Source organism: Nelusetta ayraudi, unplaced genomic scaffold, assembly GCF_046127955.1.
Source record: "Nelusetta ayraudi isolate G7.1 ecotype Tasmania unplaced genomic scaffold, CSIRO-AGI_Nayr_v1 ptg000092l, whole genome shotgun sequence".
NCBI classification, from domain to species: Eukaryota; Metazoa; Chordata; class Actinopteri; order Tetraodontiformes; family Monacanthidae; genus Nelusetta; species Nelusetta ayraudi.
Window position 1 is genome coordinate 1,942,578 of NW_027466142.1, and position 19,200 is coordinate 1,961,777.

The window sequence follows — 19,200 nt, forward strand, 5'->3', positions numbered from 1 at the left end:
ACTAGTTTTCATCATCTTGTTTTTGCCGCCGTCCTGTGGCTGGCTGCGGTAATGTAGCGGTGTCCTTGGTGACATCACTGTCAGGTGTGGTCTGAGATCCGGGCTGACCCACTGATTATGGCTTATGTGCATTTCAGCAAAGCGTTAGCGCCACCTTCCCTCCAGGTCCAACTTTTTTTTTGTTCTAACATGATTTGCATTTGTCCGAAACTAAAGATGAAAAATACAAAAGTGAGACAAAGTGAAAGTGTGGTTGTGTCACTCTCAACTGCTGCCGCTGATTTATTCACACCAGGGCACAAACATCGACGAGACTGAAGCTGATGTTTGACGAGTGCGTCGCCGACCGTGCGACAAAACAACACAAAATTCTGACGTTTCACGAAAAAATAGTTCACACTTTAAGTGCCGCATTTAAAAAAAAAAGAAAGAAAGAAATAAATGATTTAGGTAGAATTTTGACAGAGTGGGCAGCTCACACTAAGGTGTGTGTGTCATGACAGGGACAATGCAGTGAGGACAGAGCCACCAGATGCTGGATGTGGCCGGCTGCTGAAGCCTCGGCTCAACCTTCACTGATAAAGTGAAAAACCTTCTGTCCGCCGCCCTGCTGCCAACCGCATCGGAAAAGACAATGTGCAAAAAAAACAAAAAACAAAACCCTAAACCGAAATAAAAGTCTAAGTACAAACATAAAGAAACAGTACAGACGGAAATGAAAGATATTTTCTCAGTTTCACCCAACCTGCACCTTGTCTTGTCCACACGGACAGCCGGTGAATCTCCCGCGACAAGACGTCTGAGTGAGCAGCTGATTCAACGCCCAGATCAGGAAGAGGTGACAACAAGCAGACAAGGGAGGAGGAAAGACAATGAAAAACAACAGAAAAAGAAGAAGAAGAAGATGGAATTCGGACAAAAAGCAGCGGGTCAAGCGTGATGAGACCAGCAGGAGCAGCAGCAGCAGCAGCAGCAGCAGCAGCAGCTACTGCTGCTGCTGTTCCTCCGGCTCGTGTGGCACTTAACATGGTCGTCTTTGTATACGGAGCTTTTTTAACAGTCATGCAAAGGGCACAGTATTCTTCTAACAAGGCGAGAGAGAGAGAGAGAGAGAGAGAGAGAGAGGAGAGATGAGAATCACCAATCAGGACGCAGAAAGGAGGCTGATCACACAACTGATGCAGTGTCGACACAGATTCCTCGTCCTGAGGGTCGCCCTCGCAACCCCCCCCCCCCCCCTTCCCATAATCCCTCAGTGAAAATGTGACAGTCCGGACACAGAGCTGTGAGAAGCTGGGAGACTCCTCCTCAGGGTGAGTTAAAGGCAGCCATAGATGGAACCTGTCAAGGCACCGGCAGTGTGTGGTGCCCTGGTGACCATCTCGCACAAGCCAATGAGAAAAAAATAAAAATGGGAGTTTGTTTTTATATATATATATATATATATATATATATATATATATATATATATAATGTTTCTATTCTAATAAAAGAAAGAAGATAAAAATTTTATTCAGCTCCTGGTGTTAAACCTTTCAACCCCTCCCAATATATCTTAAGACTCTTTGGGCTATAAATGTGTGTAAATGTTTATATCTACATATAAGCATGTACACAATTGCATCCGGGGCCTTTCTGACTTCGTCCTGTGGGTCAAAGGATTCTAAAACAACTTCGCTGATTAAATCCACATCCCCACAGACACACAGCAGCAGCTGTCACACTGTAGTTACACTGTAGTTACACTGCGGCTGATTGGAGTAACACCTCTTCATCTCTCCCAGCTCCAGCACGTAGAAAAGACAGAAATGAAGGTGTGGGTTGCACTGGAGCCGCGGGTGGCCTGAAATGTATTGGCAAAGGCCTTCATGAAGGATGAACCTTGCTGCTTGTGCAAGTTAGGCATAGTGACTTATGAACACGACAACGGCACACTATTTGAAAAACAAAAACCAACCTCACGGTCACTCAACTGGCCATGAAAAGCTCTTGAATGGGGCAAAGCCAGAGCCAAACACTTCAGGGAGCACGTGGCTTAGAAACACAGGAGTCCCCTCCAGACGGCGCACAGTGGCGAGCGGTGGCGAGACGGGAAAGAAAAGGGGGAGTCAGAAGATGACTGATTGTTTCCTGATGCCTTTCCTGAGCAAAGTGGACTTGACGGGCGAGACCCAGGGATTCTCCAGGTGGTGTCGGATAGCAGGAGGGGGAACCATCCAATGAAACAAACCAAAAACAAAATCATCCAAGCAAAAAAACCCAAAAACAAGCCATCACAGCAATGATGTGGTGGAGGCGCAGAGGAGCGGCGGCGCTGATCCAGACGTCATCTGCAGGAGGGAGGAGGAGAGACTGTGATTGATGGAGTGGCCAGCAGGGGGCTCCAGGCGCCCAAGAGGCAAGGCAAAGTTGGGGAAGCTTTGGTTTGAGTCTGAAAGATCATATTGGTGGGCCGGAAAAATGCTTAACAGGCCGCATATGGGCCCCGGGCTGCAGTTTGCCCAGCCCTGGTTGAAGTGAAGCTGTGGAATCATTTGGATATTCAGCAAGTGACCGTTTGTGTGTAACAGAGGCTTTAGTTTCACACCAGAGCTCTACAGCTGGCACCACACATCAGTGAGAGCCTGGAGAGGAGCGACACCTACAGGCAGAGCTGCAACCGTGTGAGTGAAAGGTTCCAGGTCACGATATTTACGCAAAACTCAATAGAATTTGAGAATGTGCGAGTATTGCAGAGGATGCGAGCGAGGGGAGTGTGTTGGCTGCAGGTGCAGAGAGCAGCCGGGGGCTGCCAGCTGATTCAGGGGCTGTCGAGGACCCGCTTCCTTTCAGCAGACCCCTGATTTTGCAGCGGAAGCCCGCAGAGAGGAAACAGCGATTATACACGCCGACGCAAGCCGACGAGTGGCGAGGAGAACTCGCAGCGGCAGTTAATTATCCCAGCGAGAGGCTGGATGGGAGCTGCGTGTGTTTAGTCATCACATGGGGGGAGAAAAACTAAAACCAAAAGACGTCACGTCTTTAACATCGTCATTAAGACTCAAATAATCATCTTCTCTTCCTCTGCTGATTATTGGCCTTGACTGCATCACTTCCTGTAGAAAGCATTGAAACTGCAGGAAGAGCCTATCTCTACCTTTTTTCTCTCTCAATATATGAAAAAAGTTTGAGACGTAATTTTTTTTAAAGGTGAAGCACCAAATTGAACATTTTAACACATAAACATAAAAGACTATGCTGAGCTTTGGTGCGCGACTCCAGTGGAAAGCCTCTGCTTCAGCTCTCCAGTGGTGAGGATTTAAATTTAGCACGAGTGAATCAAAGGTTGTGTAGAGCTCCAGCGCTGCTGCTGCTGCTGCTCTCGTTGGGACAGTTTGCAACAAAAACCACGACGAGCTGTTCAAACTGCAGCTGCTGGGAGTTTTCAATGACTGATGGCGTCTGCTGTACCTGTGTGAGCCGTTAGGACCTGAAGCCCGGCTGGAAACGTGCCGTTTCTTCAAAGATGAGCTCCTTCAGTTTCTCTTTGGGCAGGTCATCCAGCTCCATGTCGAACTTGAACGGGGCCTCGGCAACAGGCTGACGAGACACAGCGAGAGCGTCAGGATGGAAGGAGGATGGGAGGAGGACGGGAGGAGGATGGAAGGAGGATGAAAGGAGGACAGGAGGAGGATGGAAGGAGGATGGAAAGCAGTCGCACGCTGCGTACAAAAACACACACGCAGCATCCAAACAGTGTGTCTGACCTCGTCTGTGGGGTCGTAGTATTGCTCCAGATACGGGTGGGCCAGTGCCTCCTCCACCTCGATCCTCTTGTGAGGGTTAAAGGTCAACATCTTGTCCAGCAGGTCCAGAGCTGCAGCACGAGAAGAAGAATGCAGAGTGAGTGGGTGAGGAAGCATTTCATTTGAAAGTCTTTGAAATAGTGGAAGAAGCTGCACCACACAAGGTCACTGTGTCTTCCGCCCCTCTAGATAAGAACAAGAACCTTGTGCTTGTGGTTCTGGTTCTAAAAAGCAATTGGTGTGATATCACAATGACTTCTGTAAATCACTCATCCCCACAACCGTGGAATCATATTCATTATTAATTCCACTTTACTGCTCGGCCTTGTTGTTCATGCAGGACGATTATGATTGCCTGCCCACTAGAGGGCGCCAGAGCACCCTAAATGGCATCAATAGAAAGTGGCAATGATCAACTTTTAGGCCAAATACCTTCTCTATATAACTGTGGCATAAAATCCATTTCTGATTTTTGCAAGTGTCAGAATTTATTTGGGGAATTTATTTCCTGCGTGTGGTCCAAACTGGACTTGGTGCATTTGGGCTCCAACCTTTGGGGTCGGCGTTGGCAAAGAGGCGGTTCCATGGCACTTTGCAGCGGAAAGGCAGCGACAGGAGATAGTTCCTGGCCTTGACGTTGATGATGCAGTTGAGATCCTCCTGACAGGGAGAGCCCAGGATCCCTGAAGACACCAAACACCCAGTTGGATCGCAATTTAAAAAGGGAACATTGAAGCCGGTCCAGAATTAACCACAGATTTTAAAGTGAACCAGTTTACAGAATTGAATTTTGTTTCAAAAGTGACGCGAGCACAAGACGTAATATATGTACTAGCATGAGAGAAAAAAGCGATTTTTGTCTTTCTAAATATTATGGGACATTTAATATCACAGGCAAAACAAAGGACTGTTACCCAAAATGTGGTTCAGCTGATCCAAGTAGTGTTTCCCAGGAAAGATGGGCCTGTTGGACAACATCTCAGCCAGGATGCAACCCACTGACCAGATGTCTATGGACTTGGTGTAGCCCTGGAGGAGAAGGGAGCAAAGATACTTGATAGAACATCTGCTGCTTCACAGAATTATCATAAAAAAATATATAAAAATTAACAAACACTATTAGATTATCTGCAGCGCAAAAAAGATAAAACTAACCTTGGAGTTGAGCATGATCTCAGGTGCTCGGTACCAACGGGTGGCGACGTACTCCGTCAGGAATCCAGTGTGATCGTGGTCGGGATCAGCCACACGAGCCAAACCAAAGTCACAGATCTGCAGGGAGATGAATGAGCCGGCGGATATTAGAGGAGAAATACTGTGTGTGTGTTTGTGTGTGTGAGTGAGAGAGAGAGAGTTTAAGTGAGGATTAATTTCGACCACACCACTAGATTCACTTCTCCAGAAGCGTCTCAGCTGTTTGACGAGGAGACAACTGACTCCCCTCTTTGTAGTAATAAAGGCTATAATGTAAACCAAACTACTTGTAATGGCCCTGAATCTTTGACTCGGGACTCCACCTTGAGATCGCAGGTGGTGTTGAGCAGGAGGTTGGAGGGTTTCAGGTCGCGGTGCAGGACGTTGGCAGAGTGGATGTACTTGAGGCCTCGCAGGATCTGGTAGAGGAAGTAGCAGATGTGGTCGTTGCTCAGGTGTTGAGTTTTCAGGAGCTTGTACAGGTCTGTCTCCATCAGGTCCTGGACAATATATCTGCACTTCCTGGTCAAGGAATTATTTTTAATGCTGAGAAAGTTGCAGTGAGAACAAGTGTGGTGTTGCGGGGGTGGGGGGGTTTAGCGAAGCCATAAAAAGAAAACCAAACAGCAGGTTTATTATTTTAGGACGCCTCAAAATCCCAAAGTCTCTCTCTCATAGTTGTGGAACTGATGAGCTGGTGCTCAAACTGGAAGCACTGCAGGTAGGAGATTTGATTGGACAAGGTTATTGCGTTTGTTTGGGCGAAACAGTGAGATGATGAGCTGTGGGGCCGAGTCTCAGGCACAATGTAAAACCACACACACACACACACACACACACACACACACACACACACACACACACACACACACACACACACACACACACACACACACACACACACACACACACACACACACACACAGTCGGAGATTGATGTCCACAACGGAGCCGAGTGGTTTGGCTGAAACCGCTGCTGTGCCAAATACACAGTGACATGAGGCCGTTGCGTAATGACAGAGAAGCAAACGACATTCGCTCAAACACAAAAACGGGAGTAAAAAAAAATCTGCTTCAAATCTCTTGACTTCAACTCAGGCTCGATAATCCAAATTTTTAATTTGCTACGACCAATTTTAATTTTGACCCGAGATCTGCTTTGAAAATAAAGCGAGGCAGGCGCAGTGACCTGCAGCCAAACCTGCTTCCAACTCTGCTCACACTTGAAACCACACGCATGCATAGTTTGTGATTTGGCCACCAACCAGCCAAATGTTAAAGGCATTTTGCAACGGGTGCGAGTAGCTGCAGGTCCGGAGACCGTGAGGCGCCGCCTGCAGCTGCCCGCAAAACAAAACAAAAGAAAAAAATAAATAAAAAAAGGTGAAAGTTCTGTTTTGTCCAAGACTGTCTTTCTCAACCTTTTTTTCTTGAGCCATGGCACATTTACATTGAAAAGAAGTCCCAACCACCAGCCAAATAAATACCATAGAATGACGTCGTAGATCTCAACGCAATAAAAGTGATCCGATTAAAACGCATTGGCACACGAGCGACTTTTAAACCAAGTCAGCCAGAAGTGAACGTGTGAGAGGATACACGTCCTTCATCTGGTCAATGGTGGGCGTGCGGATGATGTCGTTGATCCCGATGATGTTCTCATGCTTGAAGCGCAGGAGGATCTTGATCTCTCTCAGGGTGCGCTGGCAGTACGTCTGGTGCTCAAACGGGCTGATCTTCTTGATGGCCACGCGGATCTTGTTGTCCCGGTCGTAGGCGGAGCTGCATCGTTGAAGGGAGAGGAGATAAAAAAACAAACAACAACAACAGAAGTTAATGTTACTGCACTGTCAAAATGATTTAGTTATCGATTCATTCATTCATTCATTCATTCACACACGTAAAAAAGCTGCTGAGAGACTGTAGGCGTTTGTTTTTAGCACTGTGACACACGGCGGATGTGACTTCATTTTATCAGGACAATTATTTCTGCTTGGTTTGGTTTGAAGATTACAGATGTGCTGAGAAGACTCGGGGGTGAGATCTGCAGCAGAGCGCCGGAGCAAAAGGCGACAACATCAGTTTGCGTGTGTTTGATCGAGATAGACGTCAGACTAACGAGCGTCCCGCTGTTGTGAAAGGAAGAAGAAAATGGGTCACAGACAGTACAGGACAGGGGCTCAGAAATAAAGCCTTTCGCACGCAGCAAGCAGGTGCCAGAATCCACCTTCGGCATCAGACCGTTTGTGTGACTAATAAGCTGCCAGAGCGACCACACAAAACACAACTGACTGAGCGAAACAAACAAACATAAACCAAAGACTCAGCGTTGGCCGAGGTTCCTTCGTGATCCCTGATGGCCTCCGCTGAGAAGGTGTGTGGTGGAGAACACACACACAGGACGGACAGGACGCTCACTGGGCCACTTTATTAGGTACTGCAGGTTCATCCGCCCAGTCAGCCAATCGGCCAGTGACGTGACAGACGTGTTGAAGAAGACCCGCCGGGCGTCAGAGACGCGGGAGAAAGAGGAGCGCCGTGATTTGGTTGAAGCCGTCGGTGTGAACCTTTGACTCTCCAGCTTCACACTGGAGATCAAAATTATTTTGTGTCCCACTAACAATCAATAATGCTGCCTTGCTTTTTTTAGCGACTTCACCCAACGGCAGCAGCCAGTTCGGCTCCATTGGGCAATCTTCCGCGGCTAGCCTCCTTACAGGCAAGGGGGGGGGGGCACACAACATACACAGGAAATGAGGAAGTGTGTTTACATGCCTGAGATGTGCGCCGTCTGGAAAGATCTCGCAGAAAGAAGAAGCCAGACCTCGACGTGCGGAAAATACACTGGAGCAGCTCGACACGGTCGGCCTCGTCTCCGACTGCCGGCCATAAATCAGCCAGCAGTCGGACGGAAGGTGAACAAACCAATGCCACTCACACCGTATGGTAGTGTTGTAGTCAGGATGGCAACAACCGAGAACAAGACATTATCAAGACTAGAGAGTATTGAGATGGAGACATTTGACTTCATATATCAAAGACAAATAACAACAAAACAGAAATAAATGGCCCAGTATCTTTTTTTTTTTAATTCAAGTTTGCTTCTAAATGGAACACAGCAACATCTCTTTTCAGCAAGGTATCTTCTAATCATTTTCTTTAACATTTGTGCTTGCTTTGCCACTTTGAACCATTTTCCAAAAAACTTCATAAAATTGAAAAATAAATTAACTAGGAATACTGTAACTCCCGCTTCTGTAAATCGCTCGACTAAATATTTCATCACCTGCAGACACAGAGCAGCTTCACGGCTGGTGGACACATTGTTCATGATGAGTTGTGAACCCCTCCTGGACACAAGAAGAGAATGTGTGCCGATGGGACTCAGAGACGACTGGGTTTCTGCCGACTCTGCAGGCTTCTAATTGCTTGACTCTGCGCTGGTGTGCTGAAGCAGCAGCTCACACGTGTTGAGAGCGCTGAGGGACGACCAGGTGGCGTCAGTGAGCACCGAGCTAAAGACTCCAGTCTCACTATTCTCATTTTAAAATTCTAGAAAATTGCCCGGCACGGATCCATCTTGTAAACTTCCAACCCGACTCATTTTTCCACTGGGGTGGAACAGGTCGGATCAGCCAGCACCCGAGGAGGACAAGAGGGAGCTCAAGCAACTGTGGATGCAGCAGTTTTAACACAACACGACAACCATTCGTCTTTAGTTAAAAAAAAACAAAACAAAACACAAGAGCATCAACAGGTGGTTAAAAAAAAAAAAAAAGTAAAATAAGATATCTGACAGTTGTGCTTTCAATGTGACAGATGGACGGTTTGTTCCATTGTGAGAGACTGAAAATGCAAAGACGATCCACGACTGGCCGCTGCAAGTAAAAACACGTCCAGCGCCGTCAGACTTCAGCGCCTCCTTCCAACCACACTCATTCAAGTCAAGGCCTTTTTTTTTTTTTTTAGATTTTCCACACTGGGAGAAACTAAACTGTGAGCGCTGAGGATCTTTACGCAACACTACTGGTTTGTTCTTCTCGTGGCAGCAGGGGGGGAGAAAGAACAAAGCAAGTCAAAAAAAAAAAAAGACAATTGGCGTCTGGCTGAAGGCGCCTGTCCGTCACATTCTGCCAAGAAAGGAGATCTGGTGCTACTGCTGCGGCTGCAGAGTGTGGAGGATATACAAGTCATCTGTCATCACCCTGCTGCTGCGAAACACTGCAGCGGAGGAAAAAAAAGAAAAAAAGAAAAAGAAATCAAAGCTGCCCACTGAAAGACTTCATTTCAGGTTCACACCGTGCAGAAAAACTCCCCCGACCCGAGCAGCCATTCTGTTAAAAACGCTCCTCATGGCTGTCGGTGGTGGTGGGACGGTGGGAGGAGGTTATTTCCGAACGTTAAAACAGAAAGGACGGCAAAAAAAAAGGAAAAAAGAAAAACACCCACGGAATACGACAAAATAAGAAAGAGGGGGTTGCTATAGTGATGAGTGGGGGATGGTTGGGGGGGGTGGGGTGGAAACGTAAACACGAGTGTGGCAACCTTCTGCCAGGGAAATATGAGTGACCTTCCTCTTCACTTGTGTGTAAAGAGAAGAAGAGAGACAGAGGGAACACTTGTGTGTGTGTGTGCGTGTGTGGGAGTAAGTACATCTCCGTCGAGCAGTCCCACACCATAAGATGTCCTCATGTACAGACAGGCAGACTCTTATTCATCAAGGCTTTGCAGCTAATGGAGCTGCAGCCACCGCCCCACTGACCAGCCAGCCTGTTACTGCTGCTGCTGCTGCTGCTGCTGCTACTGAGCTCGTGACAAAACGCTGCTGATCCATCGAAACATCGGATCAGACAGTTTGGAGATTTATCATAATATATATCTATGCAATATGGATGAAAAGCCAATATAGGAGCGCTTGCTAGACTCAGAAGGTGCAGGTTAGAGGTTCTCTTTGGATGGGAAAAAACAAGCTAAGATGGAAGAAACTCCAAGGCACTCTGATAGAGAGTGACTCTCTGAGGAAGGCTTGGTTGATGAAACGCCTCAGAGCTTTTGAATGTTACCAAGCTGCTGCAATAAAGGCTTTTTAACTTTTCTATGAGAGGGCCTTGGAGCTTCTCCTGTTTTTGCATATTATAAATTGAAGTCTGTATACATTTTTAAATAATTCTACACACGCACGCACACGCGCACGCGCGCGCACACACACACACACACACACACACACACACACACACACACACACACACACACACACACACACACACACACACACACACACACACACACACACACACACACACACACACACACACACACTCTAGAGTCTGGATCTGCCAGAGGTTTCTTCCTACATGCCGCTCTGGTGGCTTTCAATTTGTTTTCTTCCGATTGTGCAAAGCACTTCAAGACTGGTGACTGACTGCCCAACATGCTCATTGTCCCAGTTTAACCTCAGAGGAGGCGAGGCGATCATCTCACATGGAGACGAGTCTTGAAGCCTTCCACAATGTCCTCACACTGTTGTCTGCCACGTTAGAGGGCCAGTGCGACCGCTCGTCACGTCCTGCATCCCAGACAGTGAGGAGACCTCACTGACCAAATGACAGGATGCTTTGGTAGGCTGTCTCGCTAACCCTAGACAGGTGTGCGTGCTATATATACCCCTGGGACATCACAAAGGGTTGATTCTCCACCGCTGTGTGTTTTAGCACACACACACTCTGCAAAGTGGAGCGAGACTGAGCTCAGAAAACATCTGTAGCGGCACGTTAAATTTGACCAGTCATTGCACAACGCAGTCTGATGACTGGCAGTGGGAGCAGACGCCCCATAAAAGCCTTAAAGGCCTTTTGCACTTTGCACCTCATGAAAAACCTGCATTGATTCATAGAGTCGAAACGGCAGGATCTTGAGAATCAAACGCTGCACGCGGCACAACGCCAGCCAGAAACATCAAATTAGGAGACTATAATTCTGCAAAAAGGTGAATTCTGCACAAGGCCGCACTGTTCTGGCTCAACAGGTGTCCGCAAGGCGTGTCCACAAACATGTCATTAAGACGGATCTTTGTTTAGAGTGTTGCTGAAAGCGAGGATGACATAAGCATGCAGCATTTGACCATCAGCACGGAGCCATTAACATCATCATCACTGACAAACAGGGTGGGGTGTGGGGTGGGGGGGGGGAGAACTTTGAGGAAGTACAAAGTTCAGAGAGTGAACTGTGACAGTCTCCACCCAATCAGCTCTCACTGCAGGATGGACTTTGGCAACCTCACACACACTGAGGATTAGCACATCTTTTTTATATATCAAACTTAGAGTTGACCTGGTAAAACAAACTATAGGATTATTATGACTTCACTCGCTGTCCAAACAAATGTGAACACTAATTTTTTTTTTTTTTTGTCGAGCTTTTACACCCGACTGGCTGCGGTGAAGACGGAAAAACACAGGCAGAAAAAAAAGTGAGGCGTATGGTGTTTTGGAAGGTGAAAAAGCGTTGGCACACACGGCGATGACGACGCACAGTGGAAATGTGAAGAGCGGTGGCTCGTCGTCGCTGTGCAACAAGCCGTGGGAACTTCCTCCAGGCTCGATCATCTCTTCACAAATAATGACAACAATCTTTAATTTGCCATTTTTGGTGTTTTTAGTGATGCCATCATTTCTGGAAATGAACAACAACCCTTGAAAAACCAAAGCCAAACCCACAGCTGCTTTCTGATGTCAATGCTGGAAGCGTTAAAGCAAGACGTCATTGCATCTTGCAAGAATGAGTTCTAATCTCCCTTTGCTGCTTCCTCTGCTTCTGCATTGTTTTCTGAGCATGCTCTGTGTGTTTGAGTGTGTGTGTGTGTGTGTCGGGGGGGGGGGGTCTGTTTCCAGGGAGACAGGGATACAAGACTTCACACTGCAGCCGCTGCGTTATGCAATAGAGCTGTTACAAGTATGATGTTGAAGGGGTTGGAAGGAAGGAAAAAGAGAGAGGGCGTGTGTGTGTGTTGGGGGGGGGGGGGGGGCAGAGTCCAACATGCTGCTGCAAAAGCCAGCAGGCAGCAGCTATGGGGGCTTGGGGTGGTGGTGGTGGGGGTTGTTTTCAGAGGAGGTTCAGTCACTGTGGCTGACAGATGATTAAATACATCTGCATTACTGCTTCACACAATACAACTTCAACACTAGAAATATGAAGTGAGCCTGAGACGGACAAGAGGAAATAACTTTTCATGTACACGCAAGCCAACGACCGGGTTTGTGCTCACTGAGGTGTTTAAAAAAAAAAAAAAAAAATGGCCATTGTTGGTGACTGGAGAGCGGCTCACTCTGTTTAATGTGATAACAGAACCATTTAAGAAAACTGCTCAAACTGCTCAGTGAAAAGTTATGAAAAAGTTTTGACGTCGCAAAATATTTGCAAGTAAAAAAAAAAAAAAAAAGGCACAAAAGCACCATTATTTATCTTAAATGAAAGCATCTGGAGAGAAATCATCTGAGCTATTGACACACACACACACACACACACACACACACACACACACACACACACACACGCACGCCAATTGACTATTAAACTGACTGATTAATAGCCTTGACAATATATTTACAGAAAATATCATTATTTACAATATGAATCAGCTGATCTCAGTCTTCCAGTCTCATGCTGCACCAATAGACACATTCATATCATATGACAAAGAAAATCCAGGCCAAACTCAGTGCCAGTGGTTTATCATTAAACAGCGGTGCACGGCCGCTGACAGAGGGAGAGCCGGCATAAAAGTGTTTTTATGAGCACAATTGGCCTCTTAGTGCAACCTTAACAAGGTAGGCCACCTCCACCTGCACCGTCACTTATTGACCATCTTTTCCCTCCTTTAAAGTCAACACGAGCTGGTGGATGGAGGCGCGGCGTAACCCACACGGGGCTCTGCAGAGAGTGGAACGCTGTAAATATTGCAGTGTTTAAAGGTGGCACTCCGACAACAAGGCACTCACTTATGTCCTGGCCTCCCTGCTCTGCCCAGCAGCACTCTGCCACTCCCAGGTGCGACGGCCGTCTAACCACCGGCCTGCCGCCGCCGCTGCCGCCGCTGAGCAAACACAAGACTTTGGCATCGCAGTTTGACTTTGTTATCTATCCGCAGCGTCCGAGAGCGAGCAGCGAGCCGAGGCTCTTGAGCGACACAGGCTGACTTGCTTTCATTTTCTTCACACACTTCTTCATTTGGTCGAGCGAGTGAGCAGTTCGGAATTGGGGTCAGGACCACCGTGACAATATTTATGCGTTTCTGTGAGTCCATGAAACATTTTGTACCAAGATTTTCGAGTCTTTTAATTGGCCCAAGAAGCCACAAATATTTCCTGGTAAGTGCCGACCGGATTACACCAATCTGCAAAATCTAAATAAACAGAACATGGATTATCACACGGAAATTCAAAAGTGTGAAACGCTGCAAATAAGGAGGCGCGTCCTAATTAGTTGTTAATTAATTGTTTATTTAAATTTGATTGAGGGGGAGTAAAAATTAAAATGTAAATTTGCTCAGCGGTGGGTCTGCTGCCCACCAGTGAGTGTGCAGTGTGCTGAGCCAGCAGGCGGCCGAGGGAGAGACATGGAGGCTGAAGTGCAGGGAGAAGGTCCTCCCTCAGTTTGTCAGCGATATAAATTTAACATTTTTTGTTTTGAGGGCCTGCAGGAGCACCACTTGAGCAAGGGATGAGTCAAAACAACAGTGTACTCAGATAAAAACACTTGCACGCACTGATTTCCAGGCAACTTAGAGAACACACACCTTGGCTTTTGAAATACAGAGGACCAGATTTTTTTTTATTATTATTATTATTTTGTTTTTGTTTTTGTCATTCCGAAACGCCACTGTCCCAGTTTTACCTTCTCAAAGGCCACAACACTTTTAATCCAAGATAAGTCTAAAACAGAACTGGGCAAACCTTTTGACTGGAAATGTGACAGAGGGGCAGCGGAGCAGCCGCAGATGGATGGAGTGTGTTGGTGAGCCACCTCGCAGGAGGAAAAAATATATCATGGGGTATGTAGAAAACATGCTTGCTTTAATGTCAATAGAAAATGAACCAAAGCAAATGAATGAAACGGTTTAGAAAATGTGAGTGGCATAGAGAGCAGCAGCAGCAGCAGCAGGTGGAGACGTCTGACATGTTTGTTTGAAGCAGAAACGTTGGCGCTCATCTTGGCAGGCGCAATCGCCAAAATTACACAAATTACATCTCCTTCTAAATTGTACAGGAGGTTTTAGCCGAGTGTGAAGACTCGCATTCTCCCCCTCTGCCGCGCTCCCATTGGCTGAGGAGCGGTGGTACTGATGTCAGAGGCAGAGAGGGTTGCCGTGGCGACGGGTGCCACGGTGGCATTTGAAGAGGACGGCTCGTGGCAAAACCAAGCGGATCGTCAGGGAGCGGCGAGGATCCAGGCGGGTCAAGTAGCCCAGATAAAGATTGAATGAGTGTCGATGGGTTTCTGAGAGGAGGGCTGATAAAAAATATTCTGTACGAAAAGCCGAGCCAGAAGAAACGTGACGATGATCATTTGATCAGGGATTAGATAGCACTTAAAACGACAGTGATGATGTGGAATATTGTTCCAGATGTTTATTTTTTTTTACCCTTGAGTGACATCATGAAGAGAAGTGTCTGTGTAAGATTATATATATATATATATGTATATATATATATATATATATATACATATATATATATATTTATTATGGTGATTTTAAAGTCTGAAAGACAAAGAAATTGTCCCGTAAAGTCCTCCAGTCTCTTCATCTATGAGTCTGTCTGTTAATGAACACTCGGACTATTTCGAAACCATGCCATTTGAAATTTTCCAACCACAGCTGCTGCACATCAAGTTCGTTCGTCTGCAGAAGCTAGAAAAGAAACAGTTCAGACCGCAGGGGCCAACAGGAAACGGCTTACATTTCACAACATTGTTCTGTCCTTTAACTCCTCACAGGTGTTTTTAAAACAAATCCAAACACAAAATCCACTAATAAGCAATAATGACATCTGAACAGCAGCCAAGACCAGACTACAACCACAACGAAGGCTCAAAAAAAGAGAAAAAGGCCATCAGCGAGTCATTAGTTTTATTCAGATCTTTAATTGACAAGAAATATAATTATCTTCTTTAATTTTCCAGAAAAAAAAAAGACTCATTGGGCCGAGCAGAAACATTTGCAGGCCATCATGTCATGACTGTGAAAACAGAGCGTGAGACAGTATCTGGATATTGTGCAAGCGCAGGTTTCCACGAAGCGAGGCTCGCGGTTGACGACTGATCTCAGTGGTTCTTGGCCACTAAAATCTCCCACATGCAACGGCCTTACCAACAAATAACAGTCTATAGAGGGAGACAAACCCAACTGAACTGTCTACAGAAGACCGAAATAGACAGAAAACAACAGACAATGGTGCCATGTTCGCTGGCCTCTCAGTTTTCTTTGCTGTTCAGCTGACCACAAGATTTCTAAGACGGCACAGCATCGCTTTCCAGCTTTTAAAATGATCACTTCACAGTTGTTAGAATGCTTTGTTGATTTGTAACCGGGAGAACTGCACCTCTTTAACAGTGATACAGAACAAAAAGTGCAAAAGTGGAATAGAGCGAGAGAGAGAGAGAGAGAGAGTTTGATTTTTAAAACAACTTTATTGCTGCTTTCACAGTTTCTTTGTTTCTTTTAATGACTGAGTGAGAGAGAGAGAGAGAGAGCAAGAGAGAGAGAGAGAGAGAGTTTGATTTTTAAAACAACTTTATTGCTGCTTTAACCGTTTCTTTGTTTCTTTTAATGACGCAAGAGAGAGAGAGTGAGTGAGTGAGAGAGAGAGAGAGAGAGTGAGAGACTACAGAGTTGCCTGGTACAGGATCATATAAATTTTGCTGCCTGCCTGCCTGCCTGCCACCCTTTGGCAGCTTCACTTCACCTCAACACTGCTCGTGCCAACGTCAAGATGGCTTTGAGAAGAACACGACCAACCAGCTCCCGCGTCTCTGCATATTTGCAATGACAGTCAGAGGTGCCAGAGCGACCAAAGGAAGACGTCGCACGGTGAGAAACACAAGGTTGAGAGAGCAACCGAGCCAGAGACTGGACAGGCCTGTTCTTTTCTCCTGAGAGGGAGCCAGGCAGACCAGGCACCCAACACTGAAATCACTGGGTACAGTTAGTAAGTTTCTAGGACAACACCTTAGTTTACAGTCTCAAGGTGAGCCAAGCAAAAAACTTCAACTCATCCTCTATCCCACTTTTTTTCTACATGGACTTCTCTAAAAAGTAGCATGAAAAACTTTTATCGATTGTTTTGTTAGAATCTGATTCAGAATGAAAACCCAATAGAGTTTTCCTTCACTTGAAAGAGAAATTTACACAACACAATAAATACTACACATACAACTACACGATGACTGATGAACTTTTGAATCTTTTGTGTGCTAATGACTTCCTGTTCTATCACCATAAATGTGTGCAATTCATTCATCCAGAGGCTACTGAAGATTTTTTTTTCAGCAGTTCTAATTAAGGTCTCTCCTTGTGTAAGTCTGCGCAGCAGTGAAAATATTTTTTGGCCTATGCAATAGCAAGCCAGAGTCAAACGATATACATGTTCCTGCCAAGTTGCTGCTGACAGAGTCTGTGAAGAGTTTCCATGAGTGGGGTACACGAGGACCACTGCCTGACACGCAAAATCTCTCAAACCAGAAATAGGGATTTTATTTTTTTGGGGGGCGAGTACACTGACATCACCTACTTTCACTGTCTTCCAGCACAACACCAATCATACTAGTAATAGGAGCAGTGAGAGCACGAAAGACCAGCTTAAAACCAGGAGGACAAAATATGTTTCATCCAATTTAAAACACATCATGTTTGAAAGAAATACTGGGGCAGGTAATTGCACCAATCTTGCACAAAACCTTCATGCAATACTTGTTTCTCTCGCACGCATACTTCTCTCTTGAACCACAACCATTGCACAAACAGATGCCATTGATAAAGACGCAGCAAAAAAAGAGAAGTCTTCATAAACACACGCATCAGTTCACAAGCCTGGTAGTGGTCACTATTTTAATTGTCGTTACCTTCCATCAATTAGGAGTTGCAAGCACTTCTTAAATATGGGCTCACGTGCAGCAGAAGCGCTTGACTCTGCACTCGCTGAAGGCTTCAATGATTGATCAACGTCATGAGTGCAACTACTAAACATGTGCAGCGTATAGCTGCAACAACATTCTAAATCTCTTAACAGTCTCTCTCTCTCTCTCTCTCTCTCTCTCTCTCTTTCTCTCTCTCTCAAAAGGGTGCATCTATCTACTGTATCTATGAGTGATCCCTCAAAGACAAGTGCAACAGTACATACGCGCTTGTTGCTAATAGCTGACTACACGATTAGACTGATAAGAAAGTGTACGTCAAAGTTTACGCTGCTCCTGTGGTGCGGCGGCTACAGGACACGCTGGGGGGGGGGGGGGGGGCGCAACGTGTCAAATCAGTATTCTGAGAAAAAACTCAGCTCCGCTCTTCACGGAGGGGGAAAAAAAAAAAAAAAAAAAAAAAAAAACAGCTACGCCGCTGTTGTTTGACACAAGGACCATGCATTATGTAATTGGGTGCAGCGTGCACATCTAAGGTCAACAACATTGCCACGGGCTGAAGAACCAACAAGGTGTTGTCGCTTTTTGACGGGGTAGACCGAGAGAAGACAGCTTGGTTGCATTTTGAGGATGTAACACACGTTCACAAAATAGAGAAACTATGTCGTGTAGAGAGAGTTGCTGAATAATCTGTGGTTCTGAGGTTTTTGGATGTGACCCCGAGCCAACACGTTGCTGTGAGGCTTTCAAAATCCTTTGTCAAAACCTGACATTAATATCAGTTACAGAAGCAGACGTTAAAATGAACCCCGCCTCCACCTGAGGTGCCCCTTCATAACAAATCATGTAAATATCACCAGCAACATTCCCACAATTCCACATGCAGGTACTAAGATAGTGTGGAAAATAAGGAAGGTACAGATGCAGAATTGGAGCAAAATCGGCATTGACTGGAAGTGAAGCTTAGTTTGGTGGCGAGGAACTGAAATTAAAATGATACAGATTGGGTGGAGGAGGAGGAGGAGGGTGGTGTGTTCCCATTTCAAAAGTCAAAGTAAATTCTTGTGGAATTTACCGGGAAGCTCGCACACACCCATTCTGGCCCAGAGTGAAAATAACAGCACAAGTTGTGTGACGACTGAATCAAATATAACACAACTTTACTACAACTATCACTACTACTACGACTACTATTAGCAGTAGTAGTCGTAGTAGTACCTGTTACATATAAAAGAGCTTGAGTTGGTTTTGGTAAAGGTAGGCTAAAAAAAAAGGGGGGAAAAAGAAAGAAAAAAAAAAGAAGACAAGACTGACTGCTTGAGTGTGACACAACAACGGCCCATTAGAAATCCTGGCAAAACGCGAACTTTGGTGGAGTCATCCAGCCAAACGTGGTGATTTCCTCCCCGGGCGAACAATCACCGTTTAGGAACGTTAACATTTCCATCCGCAGCTAGCTTTGGAAAAACAGCCACGAAATTCTGATCGGTACTTTTCTTAAATGTTGTTTTAACGGAACCGCGGTCCACTAGCTGCCGCTAGGTTGGCTCTGACCGGAGAAAACTTACCACACCATTCCGTAGGCTCCTTCCCCGATGTAGGAGAGGTTGCTGTACCGAGGGCCGACGTCGAAGGCCTGGCCGCGGACTAGCTCCGTGCCCGAGCCGGAGCCGGAGCCCGGGCTGGGGCCGCAGCCAGCAGGGGCAGACACCTGAGCTGTCGCCATTGTCAGGATTGCTGGTTGGTAGTTTTCTTCTCTTGTTTTTTGAGGGGTGAAACAATGCGAAGGAAGGACGGAAGGATAAAACGGCGACTGAATTAAGCCAGTTTAAAAGAGAAAAATCAATAAGGCTGCTTGTGTCGCTCCGTTCGAGTGAAGCAGCAGCTTGCGGTGTGTCGGAGGCCTTCACTGCGTCTGCACTGTGAGTGAGTCTGCTTCTCTTCTTCCTCCTCCTCCTCCTCTTTCCGTCACTGAGTGCGTGTTCGAAGCGACCACACCGCTGCTGCTGTGCTGTGCTGTCGCAGGCAGGCAGGCAGCAAGACAACCAGCGGAGAGAGGCGCTGCCTGCTGCTGCTGCAGGAAATAACGAAG

The 19,200-nt window shown here is 46.3% G+C and overlaps 1 protein-coding gene across 2 annotated transcripts; it reads right to left on the bottom strand.

The window, feature by feature from the left end:
* Positions 1–420: 420 nt before the first annotated feature.
* On the bottom strand, positions 421–19,174 carry mapk1 (mitogen-activated protein kinase 1). 2 transcript variants are annotated; one of them, XM_076047148.1, is made up of 9 exons: positions 18,677–19,174; positions 6,579–6,761; positions 5,303–5,492; positions 4,941–5,057; positions 4,700–4,814; positions 4,337–4,468; positions 3,747–3,856; positions 3,451–3,579; positions 421–2,330 (listed from the first exon to the last, which is right to left on the bottom strand). In XM_076047148.1, exons 1-8 carry the CDS (start codon positions 18,832–18,834, stop codon positions 3,463–3,465), a joined length of 1,122 nt encoding a protein of 373 aa, XP_075903263.1. In that variant the 5' UTR covers positions 18,835–19,174; the 3' UTR covers positions 421–2,330; positions 3,451–3,462. The 2 variants fall into 2 exon arrangements, with proteins under 2 accessions (XP_075903263.1, XP_075903264.1); XM_076047149.1 differs by having other exon boundaries at positions 421–2,522; positions 18,677–19,173.
* Positions 19,175–19,200: the final 26 nt, after the last annotated feature.

What these genes read in the sequence shown, in the direction of transcription:
- mapk1 (XM_076047148.1), bottom strand. Translation starts at nt 18,834, where the DNA reads ATGGCGACAGCTCAGGTGTCTGCCCCTGCTGGCTGCGGCCCCAGCCCG. An exon ending in GGAGCCTACGGAATGGTGTG is followed by an intron (nt 6,762 to 18,676) that starts GTAAGTTTTCTC and finishes TCAACGATGCAG; the next exon opens with CTCCGCCTACGACCGGGACA. An exon ending in TGCCAACGCCGACCCCAAAG is followed by an intron (nt 3,857 to 4,336) that starts GTTGGAGCCCAA and finishes CTCGTGCTGCAG; the next exon opens with CTCTGGACCTGCTGGACAAG.